Genomic DNA, 27334 nt, shown 5'->3' with positions numbered 1-27334 from the left:
AGGGGGAGACTCATTGCTGTATCACAAGCCCAGAGCTGCAGAGAATGCGCGCCTGCTGCACTGCCTCTACTCCTGCATCCAGCCATGGTGGAAACCATGTGTGGGGACATCCATCACTTTTACACCTCTTGGTCAGGAACAAAAGCAGCCACATTGTCATTTGTCAAAGAAAAGCTCCTGCCACAGCAGCAGCAACTGCACCCTCAGATATTGATGACAGCTGACAGACAAACAGGAGAAAGTTTTAAAAGGCTAGCTCCCTTCTGGTGCCTGATCCATAGGTCTGCCAGCCATTCCCTGAACCAAAGCATGGAAAACCTCACAGGAATCTGAGTGGACACAAGTCCACTAAAAGCATTTGACTTCAATGTACAAGTTATTGCACTGCTCCACTTGTACCCCTACGTAAGTCTTGTTGATGGAAAAACTAAGTTTCAATGAATATAGGCAAAAGATTTGGTTCAGAGGAGCCTGGAACAGATCAAGTCTGATCTTTGCAGCAGGAACCAAGTCCTGCTGATCAGGGCAGGAGGACAAGTCTCTCCTCTCCACTCTCCTGCCTCTAAAATGCTGAACTTTCTCTCCAGCTCATTAAACACTTTTGTAAGGAAGTGCCTCAGCATTTACTGCCAGTTCAGGAATATATTACCAGCATTGGAAACCCTTTTAATCAACAACAACCATCTGTCCCCAGAATTACAGATGCTCAAAAATGCGGTTCAATTTAAAGGGCAACCACTTAGGTCAGAGATGTGTGGTGAGAAGATCAGTCTTGGCACTGCGGAGGGATAAAAGAGCAAACACCAGCAAGCCATAACAGTGGGGTTCCTACAGAAACTGCAGGCTGGACTAGCTGAAGTGTTTAAATAAATATGTATGGGGTATGTGCAACATGAAGTGCCACTTGCACCTTGTGTGGAGAGGTCCTGAGTATGAAACTTGTGTCCTCCTTCAGGAGATCTCGCTTGGCTTGCTGTTTTTTTCTCCCACTGCATTACACAATGAAAATGTTCATAAATATGGTTAAAAAAATCTCCAGTGCTGGAGGCAGCATGACTGGAAACCCCTGACAGCATTAGAAAGTCCATAAATCCTATACTTTTTCTACCCAGAGCCTTCCATTACTTTTTTCTGTTGAGGCCTAATCTCCAAGTGTTCACTTCTCTGTTTAAGCCCCATAAAGATATTCCTAAGGCTACAAGAGAAAAAGAAGAGAAGGATCCTCGCATCTGTGAGAAACACGAGTTTCTTCTACAGTGGCAGGAGTCAGCACAGACAGGCAAGATGCTGCTGCTGCTCCAAGAGAACCAGCATCAGTTCGTACTCAGGACTCACAGAACTAGAGCCTGACACCAGCATAGGGACCCAACTTCCTCTCTGGAAAGCACTGAGGCTTTAGGAAAGGGCTAGAGAGTCAGCTCAGGTCCTCTACACAACAATTTTAAAAAAAACCATAACAAACTCTAAGATACCATAAAAGACTGCAAACTTTTTAAGTTACATCCACCACCACCAAAGTTGGCATCATTTCAAGGGGAGATGATAGCAGGTAAAGTCTGTTTAATAGCAGTGCTCTTCAAGTCAGGAATCCACACTGGGTTTATCTGAGCATTATCATGAATTATCAACACTGGTGAGTTTTATCCAACTTCAGACAAGTCTGCAGCAAATGTGGGGGCTCTGTGTCCTGGTTGCACAGAGGGCAGAAGTAGGTAGTACAGGATACAATCAGCAAAACTTGCCAGTTAAAAACTATTTACCAGTACAAACAGGGCTTTTGCAACTTTGGGCTCTGGTAGCCAAACTTCTTTTTAAAAAACAGTTTCAATCTGTGTAGAGCTCTAAACTATATTAATAGCATGACACACTTCTTCAAAAATGAAAAAAATCAAAGGTACTTTATATAGAAGGAATAACATTCTAAATACTCTCACTGCATGTGCTGGATTTGCTTTAAAAATACATAGTGTTGCCATGCTGGTTCTTCTTACAGTCACTAAAACAATTTTTTTCAGGCTGAGAAGTGCTGTGCTCAGTTTCAGTACATGGCGTGTTGCAGACGAGTCAAACACGCCAACACCTCCAATTTCTGCAGTCATAGAGTGGATTTTGTATTTCTCTTATCTCTCATCTCCATTCATTTCCTTCTTCCCATCAAACACACTTTAGAACTGAGCTCCATCACAACCCACCAGCAAACTTGTCCCAGTCCTACTCTCTGTGACATCTTTATAGCCATATCCAGTAATGCTGGCAGCCCCCGCCAAGGCTCTCCCGGCTGGAGAAGTCAGGGAGAGTGGTGCCATTTCCAAATAGCCCAAGCCAGCTGCAGAGTTCCTGGAAACCCAAGAGCCTCTGTCTCAAAAGTGAGCAACAGGAACTTATGCCAAAGAACCGGCAGAAAAAAAACTTAGAAACACTGATCAAGGAGAGATCCTCGGGCCTATCATCCAAGCTAATTCCTTTTAGCTGACTTTATCTTCACATACACACTGACTGCACAGAGCTGTAACAGAAATTGCCAGAACAAGCCCACGCTGGACTCAAGTGCAGCAGCAGTGAGACGCAGCTGCCGCCTCCGAGCGACCTCCACCAGCCCCCCACAGAAACCACAAGGACCAGCAAAGCTGACACCCGAGGCTCAGAAGGGAATCAGATATTTAGCAAGATTATGCTATCTGCTAATCTGATTAGCCCCAGAGACTGCAGATAAACATAACAAAGAACAGCCGGACACCAGCTGTAAAACCCATCCAGTCAAGCAAATAACACAGCTGCCCAGAAAAGCTCAGCATCTGGGACCTGTCGCGTGTAATGCTTTTAGGGAAATGACAGACTCGCTGCTCTCACGTTAGACATGGGAAAATGTGTTAATCTGTTTACCTTAAACGGATTTAACCTCAATCTGAAAAAGAGAGGACTGACTTGGATTCACACAGCCAAGACACTCGGGCAGCAAGGCACAGTGAGCAGGAGGCAGCACTCCTCAACACCATTTACATGGGTTCGAAGGATCAGGCATGACACAGGTCAAACAAGAAACATTAAGAGATTAAACAAGCACATTTGTAATTAGGTGTAATGTTGATTGTCTTCTGCCCCTGAAATGATAATTGGGTCCCACATCTAATCACTGCAGACACCTGAGCTTCAGGCTGATGGTGACAGTCTCCACAGCCAGCCCCTTCCCAACACAGAAAACACACACAGGGCTAGGGACCTGGGCTGGGGAGAGGGATTTTAAAATGAATACTATATTTTTATATAAATACAATAATAACAAAGAATTAGCAGAGAAGCTCTCATGCCTTCCATATAGGAAATGAGCTGCTGAAAGACCAAAAGCCACCCAACTCACTCGCCATACACTGGCTGCTACTTTCACAACCGCAGAAGGGAAGCTGAGGGCATTATTTAACATGTCCACTTGACGTTTTTAAACACAGGAAAACCAAGAGCAACTCCTCAAGGACTGCATTCATCACTGCCTGCCAATTACAGAAACAAAACTGATCAGTCAGGAGGACACAAGTGGCACAGCGGCTCAGCTCAGTGCCGTGGAAACACAAGCACTCTGAAGTGTTCTGTCACAACAACAGGCATTATGGATATACAGAAGCAGGTCAGAAGCTTTTCAGTCACTCTGTGGCAAAGCACTTCCTTCCTAATTAGCAAACACTCCACAGTAACTTCAACCTTCCCTACAGCTCTCACTTTAACTGTTGGTTAAAATGTCAGATCACTTTTTTCCCAAATTTGCTCCAAGATTCTCCAAGACTGAATTCTTACACACATTTTTCTATGCTGAGAGCATCAGATCAGCATGAAAGAGGAAAACCTCTGTTTTAGGGTGATTCAAATGAGAGCAGAAATACTGGGGCCAGATGACTCCCTACCGCTGGAAGCAGTGTCAGCTCTGGTATTGCCACAAAACCTGGCACCAGCAGCCAGGAGAAAGCACTGGATCACCAAAGACAAGGATGCCCAAGAGGGCACCAGGACACAGTATTTAACAATGGTTTTAGGATCCAGGACAAGAAACAACACTTTTGGGGCCAGCTCAGGGCCATGGGTATCCCAACAGTGCTGAAGGATAACTCTGCAAAGCAGCTATCACTTCAATGCAGACTGAGGAGGAGTTGGGGTCTAGCTAAGTTCAGCATGACAGGGACACCCAAAGAAAAAAGATAAAACACTTCTAAAGAAATTGTCTAAAATATGCATTTTCTATTTTTATGGCAAACATGACTAGTTGCTAGTATTCAAATGCAATTATGCAGAGGCTGATCTATAAATAATGCAAAACCCAGAAAGGAGAGATCCAAACTCATTTACAGCACACCCCATGCTGCACTGAATAATGTTATGCCCCAGCTTCCACCATCCTCATAAAACAGGAATGCAGTCAAAAAGCTGAGAAAGAAGAGAAGCACACCCCCCTCCCAGCCAAAAGAGAAGACAACATCTGAACCAAGGCAAAATTTAAGGTCATTCTATTCAGTACTACTTCAGAGAAAGAAAGCTTTCTGCATTTCCAGCTCACCTGCTCTTTTCACAAGTTTCCCCAGAAGCTGCAAACAAGGTATCACGGAAATACATCATCCCTCACCCTGCTGCAATGTGCTCTGAGTAGATCCATACAGAACCTCACAGCATCAACAAAGTTGTGTCCCAAATTTCTTAAATGAACTATCTAAGTCTCTAGCACAAAGCAGTGAATAATTTAAGTTGGAAAGGACATGTGCAGGTCAGCTACTCTAACCTCCTGCTCAGAGAAATACTAACTTTTAAGCAGTGTTTAAAGCTTAAGTATCTCAGGACCTTCTCCAGCTAAGCTTGAATATCTCCACAAATGAAGACTCCCAAGCCTCTCTTGTTACTTGTTCAAACTGAGAACCACTCTCACCATGAAAAAGTTTCCCCATATATTTTGTATCATCTGGATGCAAACGGTGATTTTTTGACTCTTGTTCTTCAGTAGATCAGAACTATTTCCATTTCCCCCCTCAAAAAATTTTACTTCTTGATTGCAACTGCTGAATTTCAAAACAGTTAATTTTTTTAAAAATTTATTCATCTAATATCCTTACAGCAACAATACCTTCCCACACATCCTCTCTGCACAACCAAATTTATGCCATTTACATTGAAAACTAAGGGGTTTTTTCTCTGCTTATAGCTCAGTTAGCTTTGTTATAATGCAGTTTATAAAATTGCATTTAATGGAGAAGGGAGCAGGTAATTTGTTTATTTCTGAACTGTGATGGCTAATGGATGGGGTGGGAATAATGACAGAATATATATTATGTTATGGTCGAACAATACAAGGAGAGAATGCATGACCTGATAATTTTTACCCTTCATTAAATGGTCTATTGAGCTGCTTTTTCTCCATATCAGCTTTTAAAGGGGAAAAAAACTACTGCAAAAAATAATATATTACTTCAAATCACAAGATTACTCTTAATTAAAGCAAAAATTACTCATCTGTTTCTTGAATTTATTAGCAGTAACTGAAAACATACCTAAAAATAAGGAAATCAGCATAAGGAGACTAACTGTAACTAGCCTTGTTAACTACCTTCCTTCATAAATGCTGAGGCATTTTAATTCCCATGTCTGGAAGGACAAATAAAGTCTGTGCCACTCCGAGCAACCTTGCCAAGTCCTTCCTCCTCCCAGCAAGCCAAAAGCAGAGTGGGAAGCAGAATCCAAAGCTGTCTGCACATCCAGACGGAGCAGTGTCACCTAAGCTACATCTGCTTTCAGAGGCTCTTTGCCGCTTTTCCAAGAAGGAAAGGGGTCTGTACAAAGACAGATCACTTCAACTGACAGTCCTAAGTTTTCATTTACTTTCTTCAAGGAAGAAAATAGATGGGCTACCAATGGGTTTATCTGTGTTTGATACACGGAGTTGTAATGCACCATGGGCATGTGCCTCGAGCCCTGGCTGGAAAGGGCAATGAGGGAAGAAGTTCCCAAGGACACGTGGAGAAGGGTACCCCACCATGCAGTCTTCTGCAAGGGCAGTCCCAACCAAAATGGAACAGCTTCTGAGACTGATGGGTTGAAGCAGGTTTTTTGGAAAGTTATCAGTGTGTAAAAATCCACAGGAAACAAACAGGTTTACAGGTTATGCTAAAACCCAAGCTACGTGACACGCAAGTAGTCTCCAGTGCAAAGCAACACATGATGGAAATACGGAGATAAGGGTACAATGTGAAGGAAACCTGAATAGGCCCCCAGCCTAATGATGGAACATTTTCATTTCCTGCAGGGAAAATGGCTGATATTGGTCAGCATCAACTGATAAAGGGCTGGCTATTATGGCTTTCAAGAGAACTTTGATCTACATCTCACATCCCATTAATAGAGACAATAAATTACTCTCACTTTTCATGACACAATGTGCAGAAATAAAGCTCACATGTTCAAATGAGACACAGCTTCTTGATCAGTAAGAGTGCTAAAACATCAGCAATACATCAAAACCACTCAAGTTCACATGCTACAACTCCAAAAGAGCAAAAATTAATACCACTGAAAGGACATGCATTCAGTTTTGCAGAAATCACCAAAAGTGAGAATTTCTTCCCTTAGAAGCTCCCTTGTATTCAAGTTCCTTCTATCTTTGCCAAGTATGCTCATATGGCAACTGAAAAAAATATTTGTGGCATTTGATTCTCAAAGTCCATATGCATAAAGAAAAGTTTTCCCAGAAAGTGCTTAGATAAAAGTCCTTTTCTGTGGTTTAAGCAGGAACACCACTAGTCAAAGGAAAAACATGGAGCTGGCTGATGTGCAAAGAACCACCACTTTGAAGCACTGCAGAGGTCACACTGTGGCAGAGAAATCCTGCTTCATAAAGCTTTGATGTAGAGCAGCTCACAGAAATATCTTCATTATTTCACTGAAGTACATTGCTATTAAAGCCTCTTTTTTACTCAGTGTTAAATAAGCTTTTATTGTTCTTCAATATGAAAAAAGAGCATTAGTTTCTCTGTCAGCATTTCTGGCAAATGTGCAACAGGCAGTAAAGAAGGTCCTAGGAGGGTCTAAACTGAGTTCATGTTCAATAGTACCTCACTGACTTCCAAACAAAACCCCCCAGTCAAAACCAGCGTTAAGTTCAGCTCGAAGTCTCATCTTCCACAGCAGCAGCACAAAGCCCAGCACTCAGAGATTAGGCAGTGATGTGGAGGGACAGCAGCACACCTTTCCACTTCACCACCTTTTGCTTTTGACTAAAAAAGCTTCCTCTTTATAGTGCAAATGGTGCAATGTATAAATACAGAAACACACATTGGAGTGTTTTTTTAGATGATGTCTCTAGTGAAGGTTAAACATCATCACAAAAGTCTTGTTTTGGTTTTAAAATACTGTGGAAATCCCCATGAAACAGCTTCTGAAGAAAGCCACTGCAGTGGTTTGAAAACCCTGAATGCTCAGAGTCAAGAAGGAAGAACATCTGCATGCATTTTTATGGTCCACTCAAACCTGAAGTGCTTCCAAACACACAACAGCTATGACAATGCTTTCGATTTAAAAGACAGAAGCCTATAAACAGCCCACATTATGAACTCCTCAATTTATCTAAAATTTCCTCCACTTACATTTACCTTATCCAGTTCCAACAACAAACCCTTCAATTGCCCAGACTCTTCCACCCTCCATGAGAACAAGAGTAATCAAAGAGATAAAATTCTACCAAAACCTGGAATAAGCATTTGAAATGAGGGAATTTGTCCTAATCCCGACTGGTTGCCAGTACAGAGCCCCTGAACACCACCTGTCCAAACCCGCCAGATTCCACCCTGTTCCCTTAAACTCTTCTGGCTCATTCTTGATTTTGTTTCTTTTCACTGAACTTGTACAGCTGCAAATGCACTCCTATAATGTGACGGCTGAAATAAGATCAGGAGAGTTTTCATGAAACATGAAGGAAGTTGGTGGGGGCGCAGGACCTGCACCAGCTGCCCATCAATATTCAGTGCATGCAGCTGCTCTCAGTGGCATCCTTGGAATTCAGCTTGGCTGGGGAAAAAACAACTGTCGCTGCTTTTTTTCTGGAATTTCACCTAACTGCTGTTAACATGCCTGTGTAGTTCTGCCCAAATTCTTACATGTGTTCTAAACACCTCAGTGAAACAGTTAAAGCCCAATGTTTATATTGCAGGAGTGCCTTGTTTGTACCTTTCCCTTTATTGCCATCTGTCAGACTTCCTCATTGAAGCTTCACACCAGGAAAACATCAGTAATGGCAAAACAGCAGGAATTTCAGCAGCCAGCTACCTCCTCCTTCAGCCCTTAAAAGGTTTGAGGTTTGTGTCAGGGAAATTTTAATAGAGGTCCCTTTTTGCTCCGACACAGCCACACAGACTGACTGAGCACAGCATCGACCACAACCAAATGGTGCCAGTACTTCAATATCCCACCTTGCACTGTTTTCCTCTAACCAGTCTAAAGCCTCTCCCATTTTCCACTCCCTTCTAATCATCTTCCCAGAACCCCCATGGCTGAAGCAAGAACATGCAGTCCAGTGCTATGAGCCCACGTGGTCAAGCAGAATGCCCTAAATCGTATGGGATTGCAGGGAGCACCTTGTTCCCACATATGTACCAACACTGGCAGACTCACAAACTCCCCTGACTGCTCATAAATGTGCTTAGGAGAAAATAAAGGATTTAAGAAGTGTTACCTCAGCTTCTTCTCTGACTCCGTATCAGTGAATGGCCCCTGCCCCCTTCTCCATGTTTTAGAGCCAGTCCTGCAGACCTGCCTCATACACCATTTCAGCATAGTCCACCACAGCTCTTTTCCTCTTTTTTTTTCTTTCCTTATTTAAATGGAGCGACTTTGAGTAGGACTGCCTGTGTTACAACTTTTCTGAAGTGCTAAGCACTTCACTTGAGCTATGAATCATCAACTGTGACAGCAGCAGAAACATCTTGTCATAAGCAATGAAGAAACTTCAAATTAAGTATCCCACCAAATAATTTATGAAGATTGCTTATCCACAGTCAAGAGGGTTTTCTTATAAAAATAATTTGTAATTTGATAATTATTACAGAGACAAAAATGTAACTACCCAAAGAACTTCAAAAATGTTAAATGACAAGAAGCAAAGGGGGAGGAGGGAAGTGAAGACAGGAGATGAGCATCTCTCAAGCACTTCTCAGGGCTCTAAAATGCAAATCTTTCTCACTTATGTGTAAGGTGATCCATCTGCAAACATGTTGAGAAAAGGTATTTAAGTTTCCCCAAGCAAATGCAGTTTTTTCCTCCTGCTCATGCTTTTTGCAGCTTAAAAACTTGATGCTCACAGCCTAGTCTCAAACTTTCCATAATTTCAATCAAGTCTCAGTGAATGCAGCCCTTCACTGTTCTTCCAAGGGACTTGCAATATACACCCCAGCACTAACATTTACACAAAGGCAAGCACTGGAGACAATCTGGAACTTTTTGTAATCCTAAAACTAAAGCAATTTTGTCCTGCTAGTAAATGCACTCATGGGGTAAGAGGAATAGCACTATCTTCTGCATTTAGGTTGCATTTTACTACTTTTTAAAAAAATTTACTGCCCTTTGACAATTACAGGCAGATCCATGCCTTCTGAAATTCAAACCTATGAGACATCAAAAACTGCTTTAACTATAAGACTCTCCCCTCCCAGAGTCCCAGCACACTCTTTCCAGCTTCTTCAGCTAGAAAAACTGGCAATTCAGAGCACCTGTGTCCTTCCCTGCACATAGACCACTCACTGCCAAAGCCCTTCTGTCTCAAACACTAAATTAAATAGGTATTACACACAAAAATGAGCTGCTATCACATACTTATTGTTCTCATATTGTTCAAAAAATACAATTAAGCTTAAAATGTGTTGACTTCCTGGATTTCAGCCAGCTTACATACATACCCAGATAGTGTATTCTACATAATTAAAAATAATTTTCTATACTCATATCTTTCTGCCTCTAGCTATAATCCAAAGCCAGATGTTGGTGTGCTGACTATTTCAGACCCAATAAAAGTATCCCTCTGGTTTCTGAGCCTTTTTGACCTGCTTTCAAACCTCCACAAAGAATGGATGTCTTGCTACTGCTGGTTTTGCCCTCATCACCTCCTAAGAGAACAAAAAAATCCCACCTGTGTACGGTCCTGGAATGTGAATCCTTGTAAAAAACATTGTGTCATAAAAGAAGTTTTGTTATTCACTGTTCAAGATGCAATTTCCTTTTCTAGTAACACCTCCATGTGCAGCAGGTGCTAAAAGGCAGCATAATAAATTATTTTAGGCATGTGGGTGTGCATGCACACTGACCTTCCAGTACACAGCCTAATGAAGATCAGAAACCATCAAGCGCACTGATACAAATAACCTAAATTCTCGTATGTGTGCTTAGTAAAGCATTCAAGTGACTTCAAAGACTTCTATCAATACAGAAAAGAACTGCATTAAAATTCTGAACCTCCAAATCTATTAAGCATTTCCAAACACAGGAGAGGACGAGTACCAGGATTTGTTCAGCTGCCCTCGCTGCGTTGTTCTCAGGGAAGGAGTGTGGGCTCAGTCATTCAGCACGCAGTGACTCAGCTCCCTTCCATCAGCTCAGCAATTTAACAGCCAGTAAATCTAACCTGTGTTTCCAATCTCACTTGTAAAAACACTGTTTTAGCTTGGTGAATGCCAATGAGTTACACATCTGAGGGGCACCAGCACTGAACGGATCTTTCCCCTAATGGTACTTGCCCAAAATGCACCGCTGAACTTTGGTCCTGGGCACTGCAGGGCCAGGAGAACATCATGCAGCTCCCAGGATGCACCAGCAGTGGCAGGGATATCCCAGACAAGCTCTGGCTTCTGCACTGGGGTCACGAACCACCCAAGGTGGTGAAAGTCCTGTCCTCACCATGGTGGCCCTTGGTCCCAGGCAGAGATGCTGACAATGCACAATGTGCTCCAGCAAGGGCTGTCCTGGGTGACAGAGCTCAGCAGAGGGGAGCGGTGAACGCAACCAGTGTGTTCAAATGGGATTCATTAATCAGGCTCCAACTGCTCCACTTCACTAGATGGAAGCTCTTTATAGACACTGCCTCATTTATTTATTTTTTGAATGCCCACATTAGTTTAGTGCAAAGCTGCTGAGAGATATAATTTGTCTGAGCAGATCATCTATAGATCACCGAATGAACACTAAACAGGCTCTCGCTGTCCATGGAAGAAACTCACTGTGCACTCTACCATGGCTGCAGCACAGGACAGGTGAACCCTACTCTACCTGAAATTTAGCCCCCAGCAGTCTAGAGGTCGAAGCGCTGGCACTTCTTCCAACATGCTCAGCCCTGACTAAGGACAGGGTTGCAGCCTCTGCCTAAGAAGAGCAGGGCCCTCAAATCAGAGGGAAAACAGAAAGTGATAACTAACCTGGCATTCTGCTGGGGACAGGCTTTTCTCACACAAACAGCCTTTTCTGCTCACATCTGTGAATATATGCATATTTAAAAAATAAATTATCTTTCATTCAGATTAGTTACTAGAATATCTCTTTCTCTGCTGAAGCAGATTTGTTCCTATGGTTGTATCTACTGCTATTCTGGGACTTGGTATTGTTTTCCCACTATTGCTGCAGAAAATGTTCAGCAGCTAATTGCACAGTCAAGTCCTTTCACATAATTTTCACTTTGACAAGAGTAATTAAAAAGCTAAACGGCTCGAGAACCAATTGATTAGGTCTGGAAGCAAAGCTCTGTTTAGGCGATCCTGCGATGCACGTGTACAGAACAGCAAGTGTTCACAAAACACAATTAGGAGCGTGTTCCTCAAGTGCTGATGGTTTAGTGTGATTCCTGCAAGATCTCATTTTTTCCCAATTTCTCTGAAATGTCATATTCACATATGTGAATACGGACACGGACCACGCTTTCCAGAGTCAGGAAAATTAACATTACAGAACAAGTTACAGATGATTTTCCTTCCATCATCTCTATCTGCAATCACCAAATAGCCAAAGTTTGTAAATGGACTAAAACACCTCCCATCACAGAAATTAATTACACAAGGCTATTTTATCATTAAATTTCATTTGCTTGCCTTAAAATTGTTCTGACTTCTCCATAACAGGACTTCTAATATCACTACATTTCAAACTACGTAATTGAAATTATAAAGGGCTCCAAAAATATGAACCAAAATAATGAGTTAACAAACAGCAATGAAATGGAAACTCTCAGAAGCCTGACATTACACGAAAGCTTAAGAGATGCTCCCCATAACTTTTATAATAAAGCAAATAATTCTATTCTTGAAAAAGAAGTTGGAAGGGTTGTCTTTAAACCACTTCCTTCTCAGTGAAGTTTGGTCACTTACTGATTACATATTTGAAAAACTGTCATGAAATGTGCAAGGTTTAAAGCTACTGGGAACTTGGAGCAGCAATCATGAGAAACTCCCTCTACGCATACAGAGAGCAATCAAACACCAGGCTCCTCCTGTGCCACCTGATGACCAAGACAGTGCTGGTGCTCCTCAAAGCCAATAGTTCTGGCCTCAGTGTGTGGGGCATTAGACACAGGATAGAGAACAGGTTCACAGCACAGGCCACCAACACACACAAATAAATCTTTGAATGAAGCTACAGCAGCATCTGAAAAAGAGCTGGGTGCATGCGTGCCTGCCTGCAGAGGGGTCTCAAACAATGGAAATCCAGACAGGCCTTGTGTCCCACTCTCTGCAGCAGCACTGCACAGTTACCCCAGGCACAGCAATACCTCCAGGACACAAAATTCAAACCCAAACCCTCTTTCTTTGGTGCAGAAAGCCAAAGGTTAACCTAAATTTTTTCTGCACAAGTAGGATGCCAAATCTTTTCAGGAAGTCTAAGACATAAAGAGAATTGCGTCATTACTGCTGAAAGAAGCCATAGAAAGCTCCATACATTCACAAATGTGATAATTTAGATGACAAATGTAGCAAATTAAATGCAACTTGTTAGCTAATAGAATATTTAATTATGTACTATGAATGATCACTTGCCTATCTGGGAATTTAAACAATTATTTTTGGAAGGGGGGAAACATTTCTGAGAACAAGGGGTTTTTAGCATCTGAGAGCTTTTCTATTGCTTTCCCTTCCACCTTACCTTGTTTATAGCTCTATTCAGTAATAGTTTTTACTTGTTTCCTCGATGTCTTAATTTCCTGCAATAATACATCTGCCATGAATAATTAAGCAATACATTTGCTGCTTGCTGAAAGCTGAACAAGTGCTATAAATCAGTTCTGAGACCCTCTGCCAGCACAGACACAATCTGAGATCTGCTAATGTTGGCATTTCTTTCTGCAGGTGAGAGGACTGGAACACAGAAACACTCAAGGAGCTGCTCAGCAGTGCCAGGCTTGCTTGCCCTGGAACTGGCATTATGGGAGTGCTTGTCTGCATCCTTTCCCAAGCAGCAGGACTTCAAAAACTGTTTTGATGAGGAACAGTAAACCTAAATGTTCTGTATTCTTCACATTTACACCTTTCTCACATTCCTAGGTTGTTCCCTCTTACTCTCCCACTCCATAGTCAGGAGGAGGAGAGCAGAACATGCCGTGAGCGTGCATTATTCCTTCTCAGCACCAAAATGATGGAGTGCTGTTCTTTGCTGTATTTCCACCTTATTTCTCCTGCTGCTTGTAGTTCAAACCAGGACACTACCAGATGGTACTGAAGAGCTGAATGATCATCTGTAGTCAGGCCCATTACAGCCAGTGAAGGTTTATCTTGCCGAGTCACACTCGCTCTCAGACAGCTGGGCAGGCTGCATTTCTCACTTTTTTGTATATGAAGATGGACGATAACAACAAGCTACAAAAGCAACAGCGATAACGCTTCCCTTCAACACTTCCACTCGCATCCATATCAGGGGAGAGGACAGTAAAACAACTTTCCACTACCAGAACAGGATTCACCTTTTAATTGGATGAGGTTTACAGTGGAATCACTTCAAGCGCAGCTGTGCAGTGTATGAGCCTCTCCAGCTTGGCAGTGCAGGTACACTAGAAAACTAATCAAGACCAGGTATCCAGCCAGGCCTAGGAAATGTCAGGGTGGCCATCAGAATTCCACACATTTTAATTTGAGAATCACCCCAATTCACTAGAAGGTGCAGAGACTCAAAAAAATTTTAAAGGTCAAAATGTAGAACAATTCATCATTAAATTTCCCCACGAAACAAACCATGTAATGTTCCTGGTTTTACTTCTGTTGACAACAGATTGCACATATTTTAAAAACGTAACGTTTAGCAGCTGTGCTGCCAGTCTGCAGAGTTTGCATATATAGCTGTGATATTACCATACTCTATTATTCATAACAGGCAACAGACTTCATTCTTCATCTTGTGAAAAATAATTGCAGTTTGAAGTCAAAGTCTGATGGCAAAGAAACACCCAACATAATGGCTAGAGTTTCCAGAATTCAGGAGCTCATGTAATGGCCTGCATTTTGATTTAAATCAATTCATTAAAAAGACAAATCTCTTCTGATCTGTACTTCTTCTGCAAGAAGTACACGGCTCTTTTATGAAACCCAGGGAAGGAAAAGTCTAGGTAGGTAAATAGCTTTTTCTTATCCACAACAAACATGCAATAAATTAACCGTAATCTTTTAACATGAAGCATGAGATACTCCCATCTCATACAGCCCTGGGACCTCACTCAGACAGAAATTCATGAGCTGATGTATAGCTATTCATAGCAAGAATCACTACTGGAAGGGAGAAGCAAAAAACCTTACCCATCTTCCCTTCCACTACCATTAACATTAAAAGCATTCTATACAAATACACACTTCTAATACATTTTCCCTTTCATACACATAAATAAGCATTTAAACATATTTCAATCAAAAGGTCTTGCAAGACCTACAGTATCCTTTGCAATTGTTTCTCAAAGCATTTTGTGCTGCCAGCAGCTGTTTCAATCTCCCCCTCCAAGAGCTGCTGGTCAGTGCTGCTCCAGACAGCAGAGCAGCACTGTTTGCCTAGAGCAGTCCACATGCAGACCCTCCGACCTGCTCTGCTGCTCTGGGTGCTGTGTTACATGGGCTGGAACTGCCTTTCTTAGCAATATCTGACTGCAGAACAGCACAGATGTTTGGTGCTGTCAGAGAGATGGGCTCTTGCACACCATGGCAGCAACCACCAGATACACACCAGAGCCCTGCCTTGGCAAGCAAAGCCCCTGCAACCATCAGAGCTCAGACACCGGCCTCTGAACAGATGTACAGCATAGCAAAGTCTCTGGGCAGCCAGCTACCTACAGATAAATACGTAACACGTCCTGAGAGAAAAAAACCAAACATAGAATTACTTCCTACAATATGCAGAGCTCAGTTAACTGTATGGCTTCAGAAGATGAAGCACACACCAGAAGAGGCAGCTGACCTTTAGTCATGCACAGACGTGGGCAAAAAGATAGCAAATCTATGAGGGTTCATGAGAAAACTAGTGGGTGTTTGCAAGTCTCATATTCTCCCATTTTTGCCCACCAGCACCTTTAGAGCAGAGATATGAAGCACACTGAACAGGACTAGGGGCCTGGAAAACACTTTCACACAAAGCTACATAGTCAGAGGAAAGACAGTGATTGTCACTTGAGAGGAGGACAGAATAAAAATCTAAGAGTTATTAGGTGACCTAGAGAAGACAGGCTATGAGACTGTACCTTTCCTGGTTCATAAATGAAGACAAACATTCATTTAAAAAAATCACACTGCCTATTCAGAACATATCTGAGGAAACACTTTCTGTTTGCATTCAAAATTCCAGAAATTCCTCGAGAAATTCAATTCCATGCCCAACAATCCTGCAGGTTGCTTAGTGCCTGACCTGAACTTCCCAGCTGTAGTTCAAGCACATTATTTCTTCTCCTAGCAGTGGATGGGAAAGACTGGCTTCCCCCCAGTTAATCCTTCCATTCTGGCAGAGGGATGCTCGAGATGTTTCACTGGAGGCCTTAACCATGTAAGCAGAGTACAAAGACTATCAAATGTGTCTTCAGGATGGTACTCCTCATTTTTGCCTGTCACTGTGATGGCTGTCCCCCTCAAAAAAGCACTGCTTTGTTGACTCCTTTATGGTTTATGATCCATTAGCACTGCAAGACCTTTTCTGTATACCAGCTGTCTAGGCAGTTGTCTCTCATTCTGTATTTATGTAGCTGATTACTCCTATTTTCAAACATCTATCCACATTTTTCCTTATTGACATGCATCCTCTCAGACAGTTTCGCCAATTTGTAAAGATAATTTTGAATTCTAATGGTGTCCTCCAACATGCTTGCCTCTCTTCCCAGCTTGTTGCTGCCTGCAAATTTAATAAGCATGTTCTCTATTCTATCAGAGAGATCATTACTGCAAATGCTGAATGCTACCAAACTGCCAAATACCCACCCTATGAGCAGATGTTTCACAGGAAAAAGTCTCATGAGGGAGCACTGAAAGCTTTACTAAAGATAAATGACATCTACCGTTTCTCCATTCACAAAGCCTGTTAGCCTGTCATTAAAGGAAATTAAATTGATCTGACCTTGACAAACGTACATTGGGTATTATTCCTTTGCCCGTGTGGGTAAAACAGTATTTAGAGTTGTTGCAATTAATAAAGCTCTACAGAAGGAGTAATACAAGTCCAGTTTCTGAGAACAACTTCTAATTTTGTATAGGAAATGGGAACTAATGTGGGTGGGGAGGAAAAGCAAGAGTACGAGATGATCTTTTTTGTACCTCCTTAAAACATCTAGCATTTGTTGGCCATCACTGGAGGCTTATGTTGGGATAATTTTGGTATAAATGCACCTAGAGTCTGACACCATCCAGCAATTATTGTAACACAAAATAATTCTGCAATTTGACATAAACTTGGAAAACTCCACATGGTATAACTGCACGTAAATCTTTAGATGTTAAGTGGGGTTTCTTAAATTCCACAAAAATTACACAGGAAGGTCTTCTCATACAAAACACTACAGATTACAGACAATGGCAGAACTTTTGAGCTAAATTTGCCTGGAAAAAAAAACTTTTATCTGCGACAGAAGGCTGAGTGTCTAATGGAAAAGACATTGAGCACTGCATAGATGCTGACTGAACAATACAGGGATTTTGTCTTAATGTGTAAAAAAAGCCCCAAATCACACTGCTCTTAAAATAGGGCACACAAGTCTACAGACAATGGTGTATTTTATCATTTGAGGAGGAAAAAAACAACAACTTTGGCAGTTAAATATGTTAAATGTTCTATGCATTTACTACAACAGAATAAAGGTTCAACAGGCACTGCCAAGAAAGACGGGACCAAGCCCCTGTGGCCTGCAGTACAACCACAGAGCAACTTCATCAAAAACCACTCTATTTCCACAACTGCCCCAAGAAATAGACAAATGCACTAGAACAGGAACTTCACGGTGTCGGTGCAAATTCATTCTCAGTGCCCACATTCCAGGCTGGGCGCTGGAGGACCTGGAGGATGCCTCTGCTGTGCACCTCTGGCTCTTGGGAAGGCTGAAACCACAGAGGCTCTGGCTACAAGCAAAGAAAGAATATACTGGCAATTTAGTTACACACGAGTTCACACAGCGTCCTTTACATAGTGATCCAGCATGAAATTCCCTTTATATTATTCAGCAGCCTGTTTTTCTATGGGTCACTCCTTCTACAAATCAGGCTCTATTCTCTCTGGACATTACTACAGATGTGCTTTGCTGGTCAAATGTTTACACAGACATTTTAGACTAGAGATCTATAAATACCACCACAGCCAGCTTTAAGGGTACCAAAGTATTTTTCCACTCTCTTTGTTTTTAAGAGCATTCAAACACAACTTTTGCAGAAGGAACCAAAAACGAATGACCAACTCATAAAATACGGTCCCTTAACTTGAACTTTGCCTATAGACCAAACAGGGCACATTTCAGGCATGAAACAAACTCATAAAAAGCTGAAAAGAACAGGTTATAACTAAGGAACTTCATGTTAACCCCTGATAAACTGTGTGTAATGGAGCATAAAAAAGGATATTACAAGTTATATACAGCAAGTATAAATGACAAGTCAACAACCAGGACCATTACCAGTTACATCAAACAGGAGTAGAGGGAGACTTTCCAGGTCTTGGATTCCCCTCATCATCCTCCTGAGAGCCATACTAAACTCTGTACTCAGCATGCCAAGATTGAGAACACTGTGTCAGGACCAGACATCCCAGTCCTTTAAATAGGAATATGAAAGTACTTGCTTGTGAGTTTGCTTCTCTAAGGTTTTTCCCATGTCCTGGAAAAACCGAAAGCTTCTGTTTGATCCTAAATAGGATTAAAATATATAGTCACCATCATCAGATCAGTATTTTGACCATTTTCAGTACATAACAAGAATCTCACTACTCACCGCTCTGTTACTTCAATGAATCTTCCCTCTTCTAAATTAAACACTCAGCAAGTACAATACACTACAGCTGCCTCACTTCCAGAATGTCTTTTTTCCCCAAATGCAGGGACTGAAACTCTTTCTGAAATCAATGCACGGTAACTCACATTTACCTCAAAAGACAGAAATTCAGTTTCAAGTTTGAAATCCAAGGCAATGCCCTGTCTTAGGAACAATGCCAAAGTGAAAGCTTCGCAACACACTCTGTCTCCCCCTCGCACAAATCCCCAACTTTTGACAAGTGGGTGAAAAGGAACAGTCCCACCTGCCAAGCACAGCTGTGCTAATGCTGAGGTTCAAAATGGTTATTACAAGTGGTATTTTTTCAGTGGCAAAACCCTTACATGTGTAAAGCTGCTGAGTATTTCCTGGCCTCTTTAAAACCCCTTTAAAAAAAAAAACTTTAACAGAAGTAATACAACAGTTGAAGTGGATTTGGCTAAAAATAAACACAAAGAAAACATGTAGGTGTTCTGCACTCTTATAACAAAGAGCAGAGACTCAACAGTCACTGTCTTCTCCCCATGTGACAATTAACTGCCAAGGACTTGTATCTCACCTTTGAGGTAAGCCAAAAAAGTTATCATATATAGACAGAGTCCGTAAAAAAAATTGAAACAATTTGCAAGAAAAGCAGCAGAAAAAAGCAAGAATTGAGAGTGATTCCTTTTAAATCTGCAGTATTTACCAGTGCTAACAGTGGACTGATGATAGTCCTTTCCATGAGACCCCAGTTAATTTCAGAGAATCCACAATCAGCTCAAGTAGAATAACCTCATGTAGCAAAGACAAACCAACCCCAAACCTCTTCCTGAAATGCTGACCTTATTCAAAGCACCAGCTCAGAACAGTCACATTTGGTATAATGAACACCTCTTGGAAAATGGTGGCATTTCCATTTATTTTAAGATTTGACCAGGTACTACCTATACATCTCAATCCAATCTTACAAAATACAATTTTCCTGGAAATTCTATTATTAATTTCGGGGAGGGGGAAGGAAACAATGAGTAATATAAGCAAGAAAGGGGCATCTGAAAAGCGCAGCAGGACTGCCAAGTCATTCTAGCCTGTACTACACAAAATGGAATATATGCTGTAATTATTTCTTTTTAATACCATGTCAATACCCCTTATTGTGAAGGTTTCATGTTATGATGCAAGAGAGAAAGACAGAACTAACACACATTCAAAGTACTAGCATTACAGGCTACAATTCATGTACAAATGTAAAGCCATCATCCACTGTAAAAAGTGCCTTGATTTAATTCAGTGATCATATGTCAGTAAAGTGTGCAAGGCAAAAGACATTTCTGTGACTTAAAAGTTTCAGTAAGCACCCTACAGTGTTTTCACACCAACAAAATAAATGAGATTTGTCTCTGGCACAGACAAAGCACTGATTCTCACAAGGGACTAAACAGAGCATTCAATTAAGAGTACACCATTGCTTTTCAGCTCCTGATACATAAAGATAGACAACTTACCAGAGAAAAAGCACCCATGAACAGATGCTTTTTTCCCACTCCTTTTTAAACCAGGCATGTTCAACATCAAAAAAGATTGACTAACATTTTGAGCAAACAAATTTCATACTCTTGGCTGTTCACAAAAATGAGCTTGATCATCTTATATTACAGTATCATTCTGAAGCACCAGTATAATGAAGAGATAATCAAAGAAACAAAAAAAGCATTCCTATTACCACATCATTGCTTTTTACAACTACTCAGCTAAAACACTGAAAGCTCCAGCAGATCTTGTACTTTTTCCCTTTCTGACATCAGTACTAGTAATAGCCAGGAGCATCACGACAAACCATATTATTTTATCGGTTTTCTGGCACTCCTTTCCATCTGCAAAGAATGTTACCATCACTACTATAGGGTATTTTAAATATCTTCTTAAAAACCACATAGCAGTCTCTGCATACAGCCACGACTGATTAACATCTGTGAATGAATGCAGCTAACTTGCAGTTAGATTTGGAAAGCAAAGGGTAAGCTTTACCAAGATTGGTAGTCAGCTACAAATAGAAAGGGAAAATTACCTTTAAAGAACTACTCGGATGACTAAATGAGACGCGATCCAGCAAAATACATTTTAAAGTACCTAGGGGCAGATATTTGTGAGCAAAAAACCAAGTCACACTAATGAAATCCGAGTTTGCATCCTGGGAATCAGAGGTCCAGAAAGGAATTCAGAGGTCACAGTGGAGGACCATGATCCCAGCTGAATGCTCTGGGTAAGAAAGCTAAAAGTCCCATTGTACTGTTAGAAAATGCAGCCACTTACTTGTCTTGGTCCTGGTCCCTTGACTTTAAAAAAACATATTGAAAAGTCTGGCGGATTAGTGAAGAACAACAAAAATTATATCTGCTCAGAAAAAAAACAAGACAAGTCTATTTTTCTACAACAAAAAGGACAAACTTTCTGGTTCTCTAACTCCTCCACTTCAAGTTGCTTCTCCAGGAGATTGCATTAAGCAGCAGGAGTCTCCAGCCTCAATGACAGATGTTCTAATATCCAGTGTCTAAACCCTAAAAATGCATGAAGGTAGTTTGAAATAAATACACATTTGGAGAAGTAATGATTACTTGCCGTTTTTACAGATCATATAGGAGATGGGTAAATTCTCTATCATTTAGTTTTCAAATCATAATTTGACAGCCTCCCAAAGGCTACGTGCTAGCTCATCCACAGCTGTTAAAAAGTTGACGCAGAAATTACTACCGAAATTATTACAGCCTGTGATACACAGGTCAGAGTAAAAGACTGCTCTGATCTGATTTCTAGCCTTAAAATCTATGAATCTACACTGAAGATAAAATTGTAAGCAGGTAGTTCTATCGGTTTTCTGTATCACCAAGCCAATAAGCACACGCTCTCTCAAAGAACAAATATTAAATACATCATCCCCTCAACATCTGTCACTGTGCTGGATAATCTACACATATACTTAATCACAGGAAGTCCCTTGTGAGGGCAGAAGAGGAACTTCTGGCTGCGCAGCAGAGTCTGAATGGTGCAAATGGCAAGTGGGGATGCACAGCCCTGTACAGCAGCAGTGAGTGGCTTAAACAATGAGCCATGGAGTAGAGGCAACAGTCAGAGCCTACACCTTGATCTCCATGCAAACCACTGCCCCCCAGATGTCCCTGCAGACTGACCACATGCTCAGAGCAGCCTGAGAGTAAAACCCAAAATAAGCTTGGCTGCAGTTACTACAGCACCTCTCTGGGTTCAGGAGCCACCACTCACCGAGGGCTCCAAGATGACAACTGGAGGAGATCGCTACATATTTATTCCGCTTTTACATCCTCCATAGGTCTCCATACTCACCACTACTGGATGAGGGATTTAGGGCTAAGCAGACCTTTGACCTGTCAGCTGATGTTGATTGATGAATGCTGGTGGCTTTAACAATATATAAAAAAGACAAATCATCATGCTGTGATTTGTTGTGGATAGCAACCCAAGCAAATTCATGCCGTCTGCAAGTGCTGGAGCTAAAAGGGCTATAAATGCAGAAAAAGATCTGTTGTCTACTCTAAACATGATGTTTATCCTCACAGCATCCCTTCTACCTTGATGTCTGCAACACAGAGCTACAAGCAGGCAGCATTTAGGTATTTTACATGAAAGTGCAGAATCCATTCCTACCTAAATATATGTATTTTTATATATGATGAGTAAGGACACCAAAAACAAACACTGCACAATAACTGTGGTTAATATTTCAACCCGGCCCTTAATGACACCACCTCAATGCCTCAGGTACAGGGGTTTTCCTAAACAGTATTTTCCATGTTCCTTTTGCTGATGGAATATGTCAAGCTAGTCAAGGTAGAATTGCAGAAAATTAGTATTTACCTCTGCTGCAATACCTGGATCCAATCGCATCAATTACACATAATCACTAGATGCAGTGTTTGGGGACAGGCATGCAAACAGGAAACCTGGAAACAGAAACTGATGCAAGGCAGCAGTGGAGAAGCCTCGTGTCCAGCTTTTGGAATGGGATCCTGCTGCCCAGTCTGGCCATTTTCCAGGCTTGCACAACAGCAAGTCTGTCCCACAGCGTGGCCTGGAGCAGCTGTATTTGGAGTTGAGCTGATGTTGAGGCATCATTCATGTTATGAAGCAAAGGCAACAGAGCTGAATCAGGAAGTCAAAATGAGTGAAGCTGGTCTTGGGAACACTAAACAGTAAGGTCAGAGAGCAGAGTTAGGGGACAAAGAGAAGCTAGTGCCATAACAAATGTTCCCTCCAGTGCTCTTCCATGCAAAGCCTCTAGACAACACTTCAGGTACAATGCAAAATCCCTGGCAAAACAGAGCCCACCTGAAGCTAGAAAGGGCATCTTACTACTCTTAGACCTGAGACATCACCATATCTAGAAAAGCCATCTTAGTACTCTTTTCCAAACCTTCACAAGCATCCACATCCTCCCTTTTTATTCTCTTTTTTTAATGTGTCTCCTCAATTCAATTAGCACCCAAGAAACACTGATTTAAAAAAAAAAAAAAAAAAAAAAAGGAAAAAAATAAACCCAAAAAAGCTGCATGTATAAGACTTACATTTTTCAGATATAAAGTAACTCTTTATTTCAGGGGCAGGGCAGCTTTGAGACACTTCAGACTTGAGGCCCCTTCTGGCCAGGGGTGGTGGGAGCCCAAGCTCCGCCTTGACCACACCAGCTCACTGAGGCACGTTTCATCTACCCCCTCAAATAAAAGCCAAGTTTGCTCTACCTCTAGAAATCAAAAGGTGCAAATTGTTTGTTTACCAGGTATCAATTCACAGGTAGTTGGCCTAATTCTGCCTTAGTTCTTTTCTTCTACAAGGTCACTTTTGAAGTGGTTTTATTCCTTGCACCTTTGAAATTCCGTGCAAGACAAACCAAAATATACTGCGGTTAGAAAAGGCCTGGGATGGGTCACCTAGTCTCTTCCTTTGGCTAATAGAACCTATGTCCAGGACTTCAAAAACAAAGCCTAATTTTTAAAAAACCAAGACAACAACAGAAGACATTATTGATGATTTTTCATGACAGTATTGATTTTCCCCCATTTTCTCTGCGTTTTGTTTTGAGGGGGGATTTTTTTGGTTTTTATCTTATTAGAATAAATAACACATTTTCAAAAGTTGAAAAAAAGCATCTTTTAGTTGCCAATTGCACTGAACACTAACTGCAATCTGCAAAGCCATTTTTCCCATGCACAATCAAAAGCTGACAGACAGGGAAGCACAGAATGTATAAAAAAAACCCACACAAGCGAGCTGAGAGAGAATGGGTAAAACAGCCATCCTGAATCAGCTCTGAGCTGCGCTAATGGAATTAGGGTCACCCTGACAGAAACACAGTCAGATCACAGAGAAAATTTAATAGTTTCTTATTGCAGTCTGTAAAAGCTGGGGAGGATTTGAAATAGCTGTCTGCCAAATTAGCACTTCTGCATCCACCGTTGGTGCGCATGTGCCCCTTCCCACTCACCTTCTCCTCCCAGCACCCAGCAGAGCAGCCAGGAAACCACTACTCCCCTCCTGCTGCCAGGGAGGCACCCAGAGAGCCCCTCTTTTTCTGACACTGCCACTCAGTTTAAACTCTGGACACCCTTTCAACTCCTCTTCACTGACATTCTTCACTGACATCCTGTGAACTGGATTCCAGGGGAGGCACCGGCACAGCCCGGCGCTAATTCTGCCAGGCAATACACACTAAATCTGCTTTATCTCGGGCACTAACATCCAGCTTTCTGCCAGCTGCCTTAATTGTCAGGAAGCTACAGCAGTGACACTGAGATGTGTTACAACAACAGCAGGTGGGGAAGGTAGGGAAAACCCAGTCGTGGGTGCTCCCTGAGCACCCAGCCACGAGCCATGCTACTGCCAGGGATGGATGCAGCACAGCCCATCTCCAGGCATCCTTTTCCTGCTCCTTTAAAAAAAAATCTGGGGACTGACTCCAGAAAATACAGAGATAATGGTGCTCCTACTATCCTCTTGTTTTTAGTGGGGGAAATGCAGCAACATTTTTCAGATACAGAGTCTGCCCATCCCTCCACTGACTCCAAGCAGCACGGCAATGGGGAAAAGGAAGAATCACAGTGATTTCTTTGGAACAGCCAGGCCAGTGTAAATAAATGCTTCTTCACTGAAGCCAACAGGATGCTGTGGAGACTAAAAAACAGAGGAGTGTGCACATGGGGTGCTCCTTTCGCAGCATCCCTCCCTATCTTCTTCTGGAAGCTCCAGTGTCCATATACTGTCAGATCTTCCCTTTGCCCTTCACTACAGTCCTGAATCAGGACTCTCCAATACCAGATTCACTACTGCATCACTTGTCTGCTTCACTGATGGCAGGTTCCATAAAGTGCAGGGTTTAGGGCTGACATTTTGCCCCTGCAGAGGCACAGTGCAGACAAGTCTTTCCACACAGCTCCCAGCCTTTGAGGGTCAGTGGCAAGATGCAGTGGGTAAGATCATAGAAAAAAATCTAAGTTGCTAAAATACACAGAGCAACACTTTCCACCCTAGGAAACCCTTGATTAATCCATGGTGGCTGTGGTGGTTAAAAGGTCGGTGCCCTCCAGAGCTGTCTTCCAGATTAGGAAAAAGCAATTCAGAGTCTGTCTGCACTGGAGAAAAAGACATACATACAGATAAGCTTGCTACTCAACACGGAAACGTTCCATATCTGAGGTACCACACAGAAACAGAGCCAATTTTGTTAAATTTAAGCACGTGGAAGGGTCCCACCAAATTAGCAAACCACCTCTGCCACAAGTTATCCTCAGGCCAAGAACTGTCCTAGGACATCTCGAGCTCCACCAGCTTCTGCACATTTGTGATGTGAGCGATGCTTCTCTCCTTTGAAGGAGCCAGTATGCAGATAATAAATTTCAGGGAATCTTTATACACCTCAGAACACTGAAGAAGTATTTCTTTATGCCAGATTCCAAAATGGGCTGCAATGTGCAGACATAAAGTGATCTGAATAAGCACCTTTCAACAGCACCAGCAGACAGCAAAGTAAGCTAAAGAAGGAGACAGCTGCTGCCCCCAGTTTAACTGGGCAGCTCAGACTCATACAGACCCATATTAATCTGCTGCCTGTGCAAGTCATCCCTAATGACTACAAAAGAACTGAATTTGTACGTTTCTTCTCATCCCTCCTTCACTCTTCTCTCCAGCTTATCTATATTTAGGTCTTCCTTTCAGTCAAGGACATTCAGGACCCCCCAGTCTGTTTCCTACATTCAGCCAGGCTCCTAACAACATGAATCAATTTCAACTTTCACAAAAATATATCTAATTATAAGCCTGGTGACTAAAACTGGAGTGAGAAAGAGATGATTGCTGGCAGCTAAGGAGGTGCATCGTGGTCACCTCAGCTCCAACTCAAGCATCCCAGCAACCTGGGTACTTTCAGAGGCAAGAAGTATTTACAACTGCCAGAGTCTGTGATGAATGTGCAGACATCTGGACACTGAAAATCTGGGTACGGGTTAAAAAAAAAAGAGGGGGTCTGCACAGATACTCGAGGATTGCTTAACAAATGCATACCCCAAGATTATGCAAAAAAGCCATGAAGTTCCCTGCTCTCTGCATAACCCATTCCCTAAGACATTCCTACTATAACGTGTTTTTAGTAGGATACCATTAGCCATGTTTTTCTCCTCTTGTCTATCCACAACAGCACTTTGTGCACATATTTCCCCCTGGATGGATGGGGCTAATTAAAGCCAGTCACAACAACTCTGTAAGACTATCAGAACAACCGCAAGGACACAACAACTAAAAGTATGACCACAAGGAAACACTATAGTCCAATTCTGCCAAAATATAGGTGTAGGAGAGCTACACCAGAAGGTAAGAACTCGCACCCTCTTCCCCAACAGCCTTCTCCAACAGCAACTGCCTGCTGACTCAGGAGAGATGTCTCAGTGCTACACAAATTACGAGAGCTGGCAAAAGAACAAGGAAAAAGTAACAGGGATTACTGTGACCCCAATACTTCTTTCTTCCTCCGCCCCCAATTTTCTTTACTCATCTGTGCGTGTTAGAAATCAAACTGTCAGGTTTTGATCTTGCAGCTACTACAGAAATTCCTTCTTCACTTGAATAAATTTTGTCAGTCTTTTTAGTTCTACTTGTGCCCCTTCACACACACCCTGTTTATCTGCAATGCGCACATTGGGAAATAGAAGACTGGGGGGAGTTGTCTCTTAGCCCTCAGTTTCCAGAACAAAGAAGATTTAATATTTCTGAAAAGAAATTTTGCAAGGCATTCAAGCTTTCCAAAACAAAATGTTACTTACTGTCCGCTCCTGCTAAAGGCAGCATCAAGCAGCAGAGGATGGCTGCTGGCACAGTGAGTACTGGGATGCAGAAGTTAGGCACCATATTCCAAAGTAGAGCAAGTCCTCTTCAGTCTGAGGCAAGTGGTCAGTACATCCAGCGTTACAGACACAGACTTACTCCTGCAAACCAAAAGAGGAAGAAAAGGAAAATTATTATGACACACAGATTAACTGCCAGTATACCAAACTGCATTGCAAAGACATCATTACAGATACTTTTAAAGAGAAATTTACCCATCTTCCCTGCACGAGCAGTAGAGCACCACAGACGCCTCCGAATTCAATAAGCTGATTTCAAGGGTCAGCAGTCATAAATGCACCTGTCTCCAAGTTTACCTTCATGTACAGTCTGGTTTATGGCCCATTAACGCATCCTTTAGTTGCTGTTGTTCACAACAAATAGTTCTGAAGCAGCACATTACATACAAGAAACAGTCTTAAGCTCTTGTAACTCTCCTTCCATGTGCCCTAGACAGACGTGGTTTCTGCATATGTCGGGAG

The 27334-nt window shown here is 42.0% G+C and overlaps 1 protein-coding gene across 6 annotated transcripts in view; it reads right to left on the bottom strand.

Annotated features, from left to right (window-relative positions):
• The window catches only part of PTPRF (protein tyrosine phosphatase receptor type F), a 376749-nt gene that overhangs the window by 219375 nt on the left and 130040 nt on the right, over positions 1–27334 (bottom strand). For all 6 annotated transcript variants that reach the window (XM_058842176.1, XM_058842175.1, XM_058842174.1 and 3 more), the window contains one exon: positions 26792–26953. In XM_058842176.1, the coding sequence (XP_058698159.1) occupies positions 26792–26876 (85 nt within the window). In that variant the 5' untranslated portion in view covers positions 26877–26953. The remainder of the gene's footprint in view (positions 1–26791; positions 26954–27334) is intronic.

Source organism: Poecile atricapillus, chromosome 7 (assembly GCF_030490865.1).
Source record: "Poecile atricapillus isolate bPoeAtr1 chromosome 7, bPoeAtr1.hap1, whole genome shotgun sequence".
NCBI classification, from domain to species: Eukaryota; Metazoa; Chordata; class Aves; order Passeriformes; family Paridae; genus Poecile; species Poecile atricapillus.
This window is presented reverse-complemented; position numbering and strand designations above follow the sequence as displayed.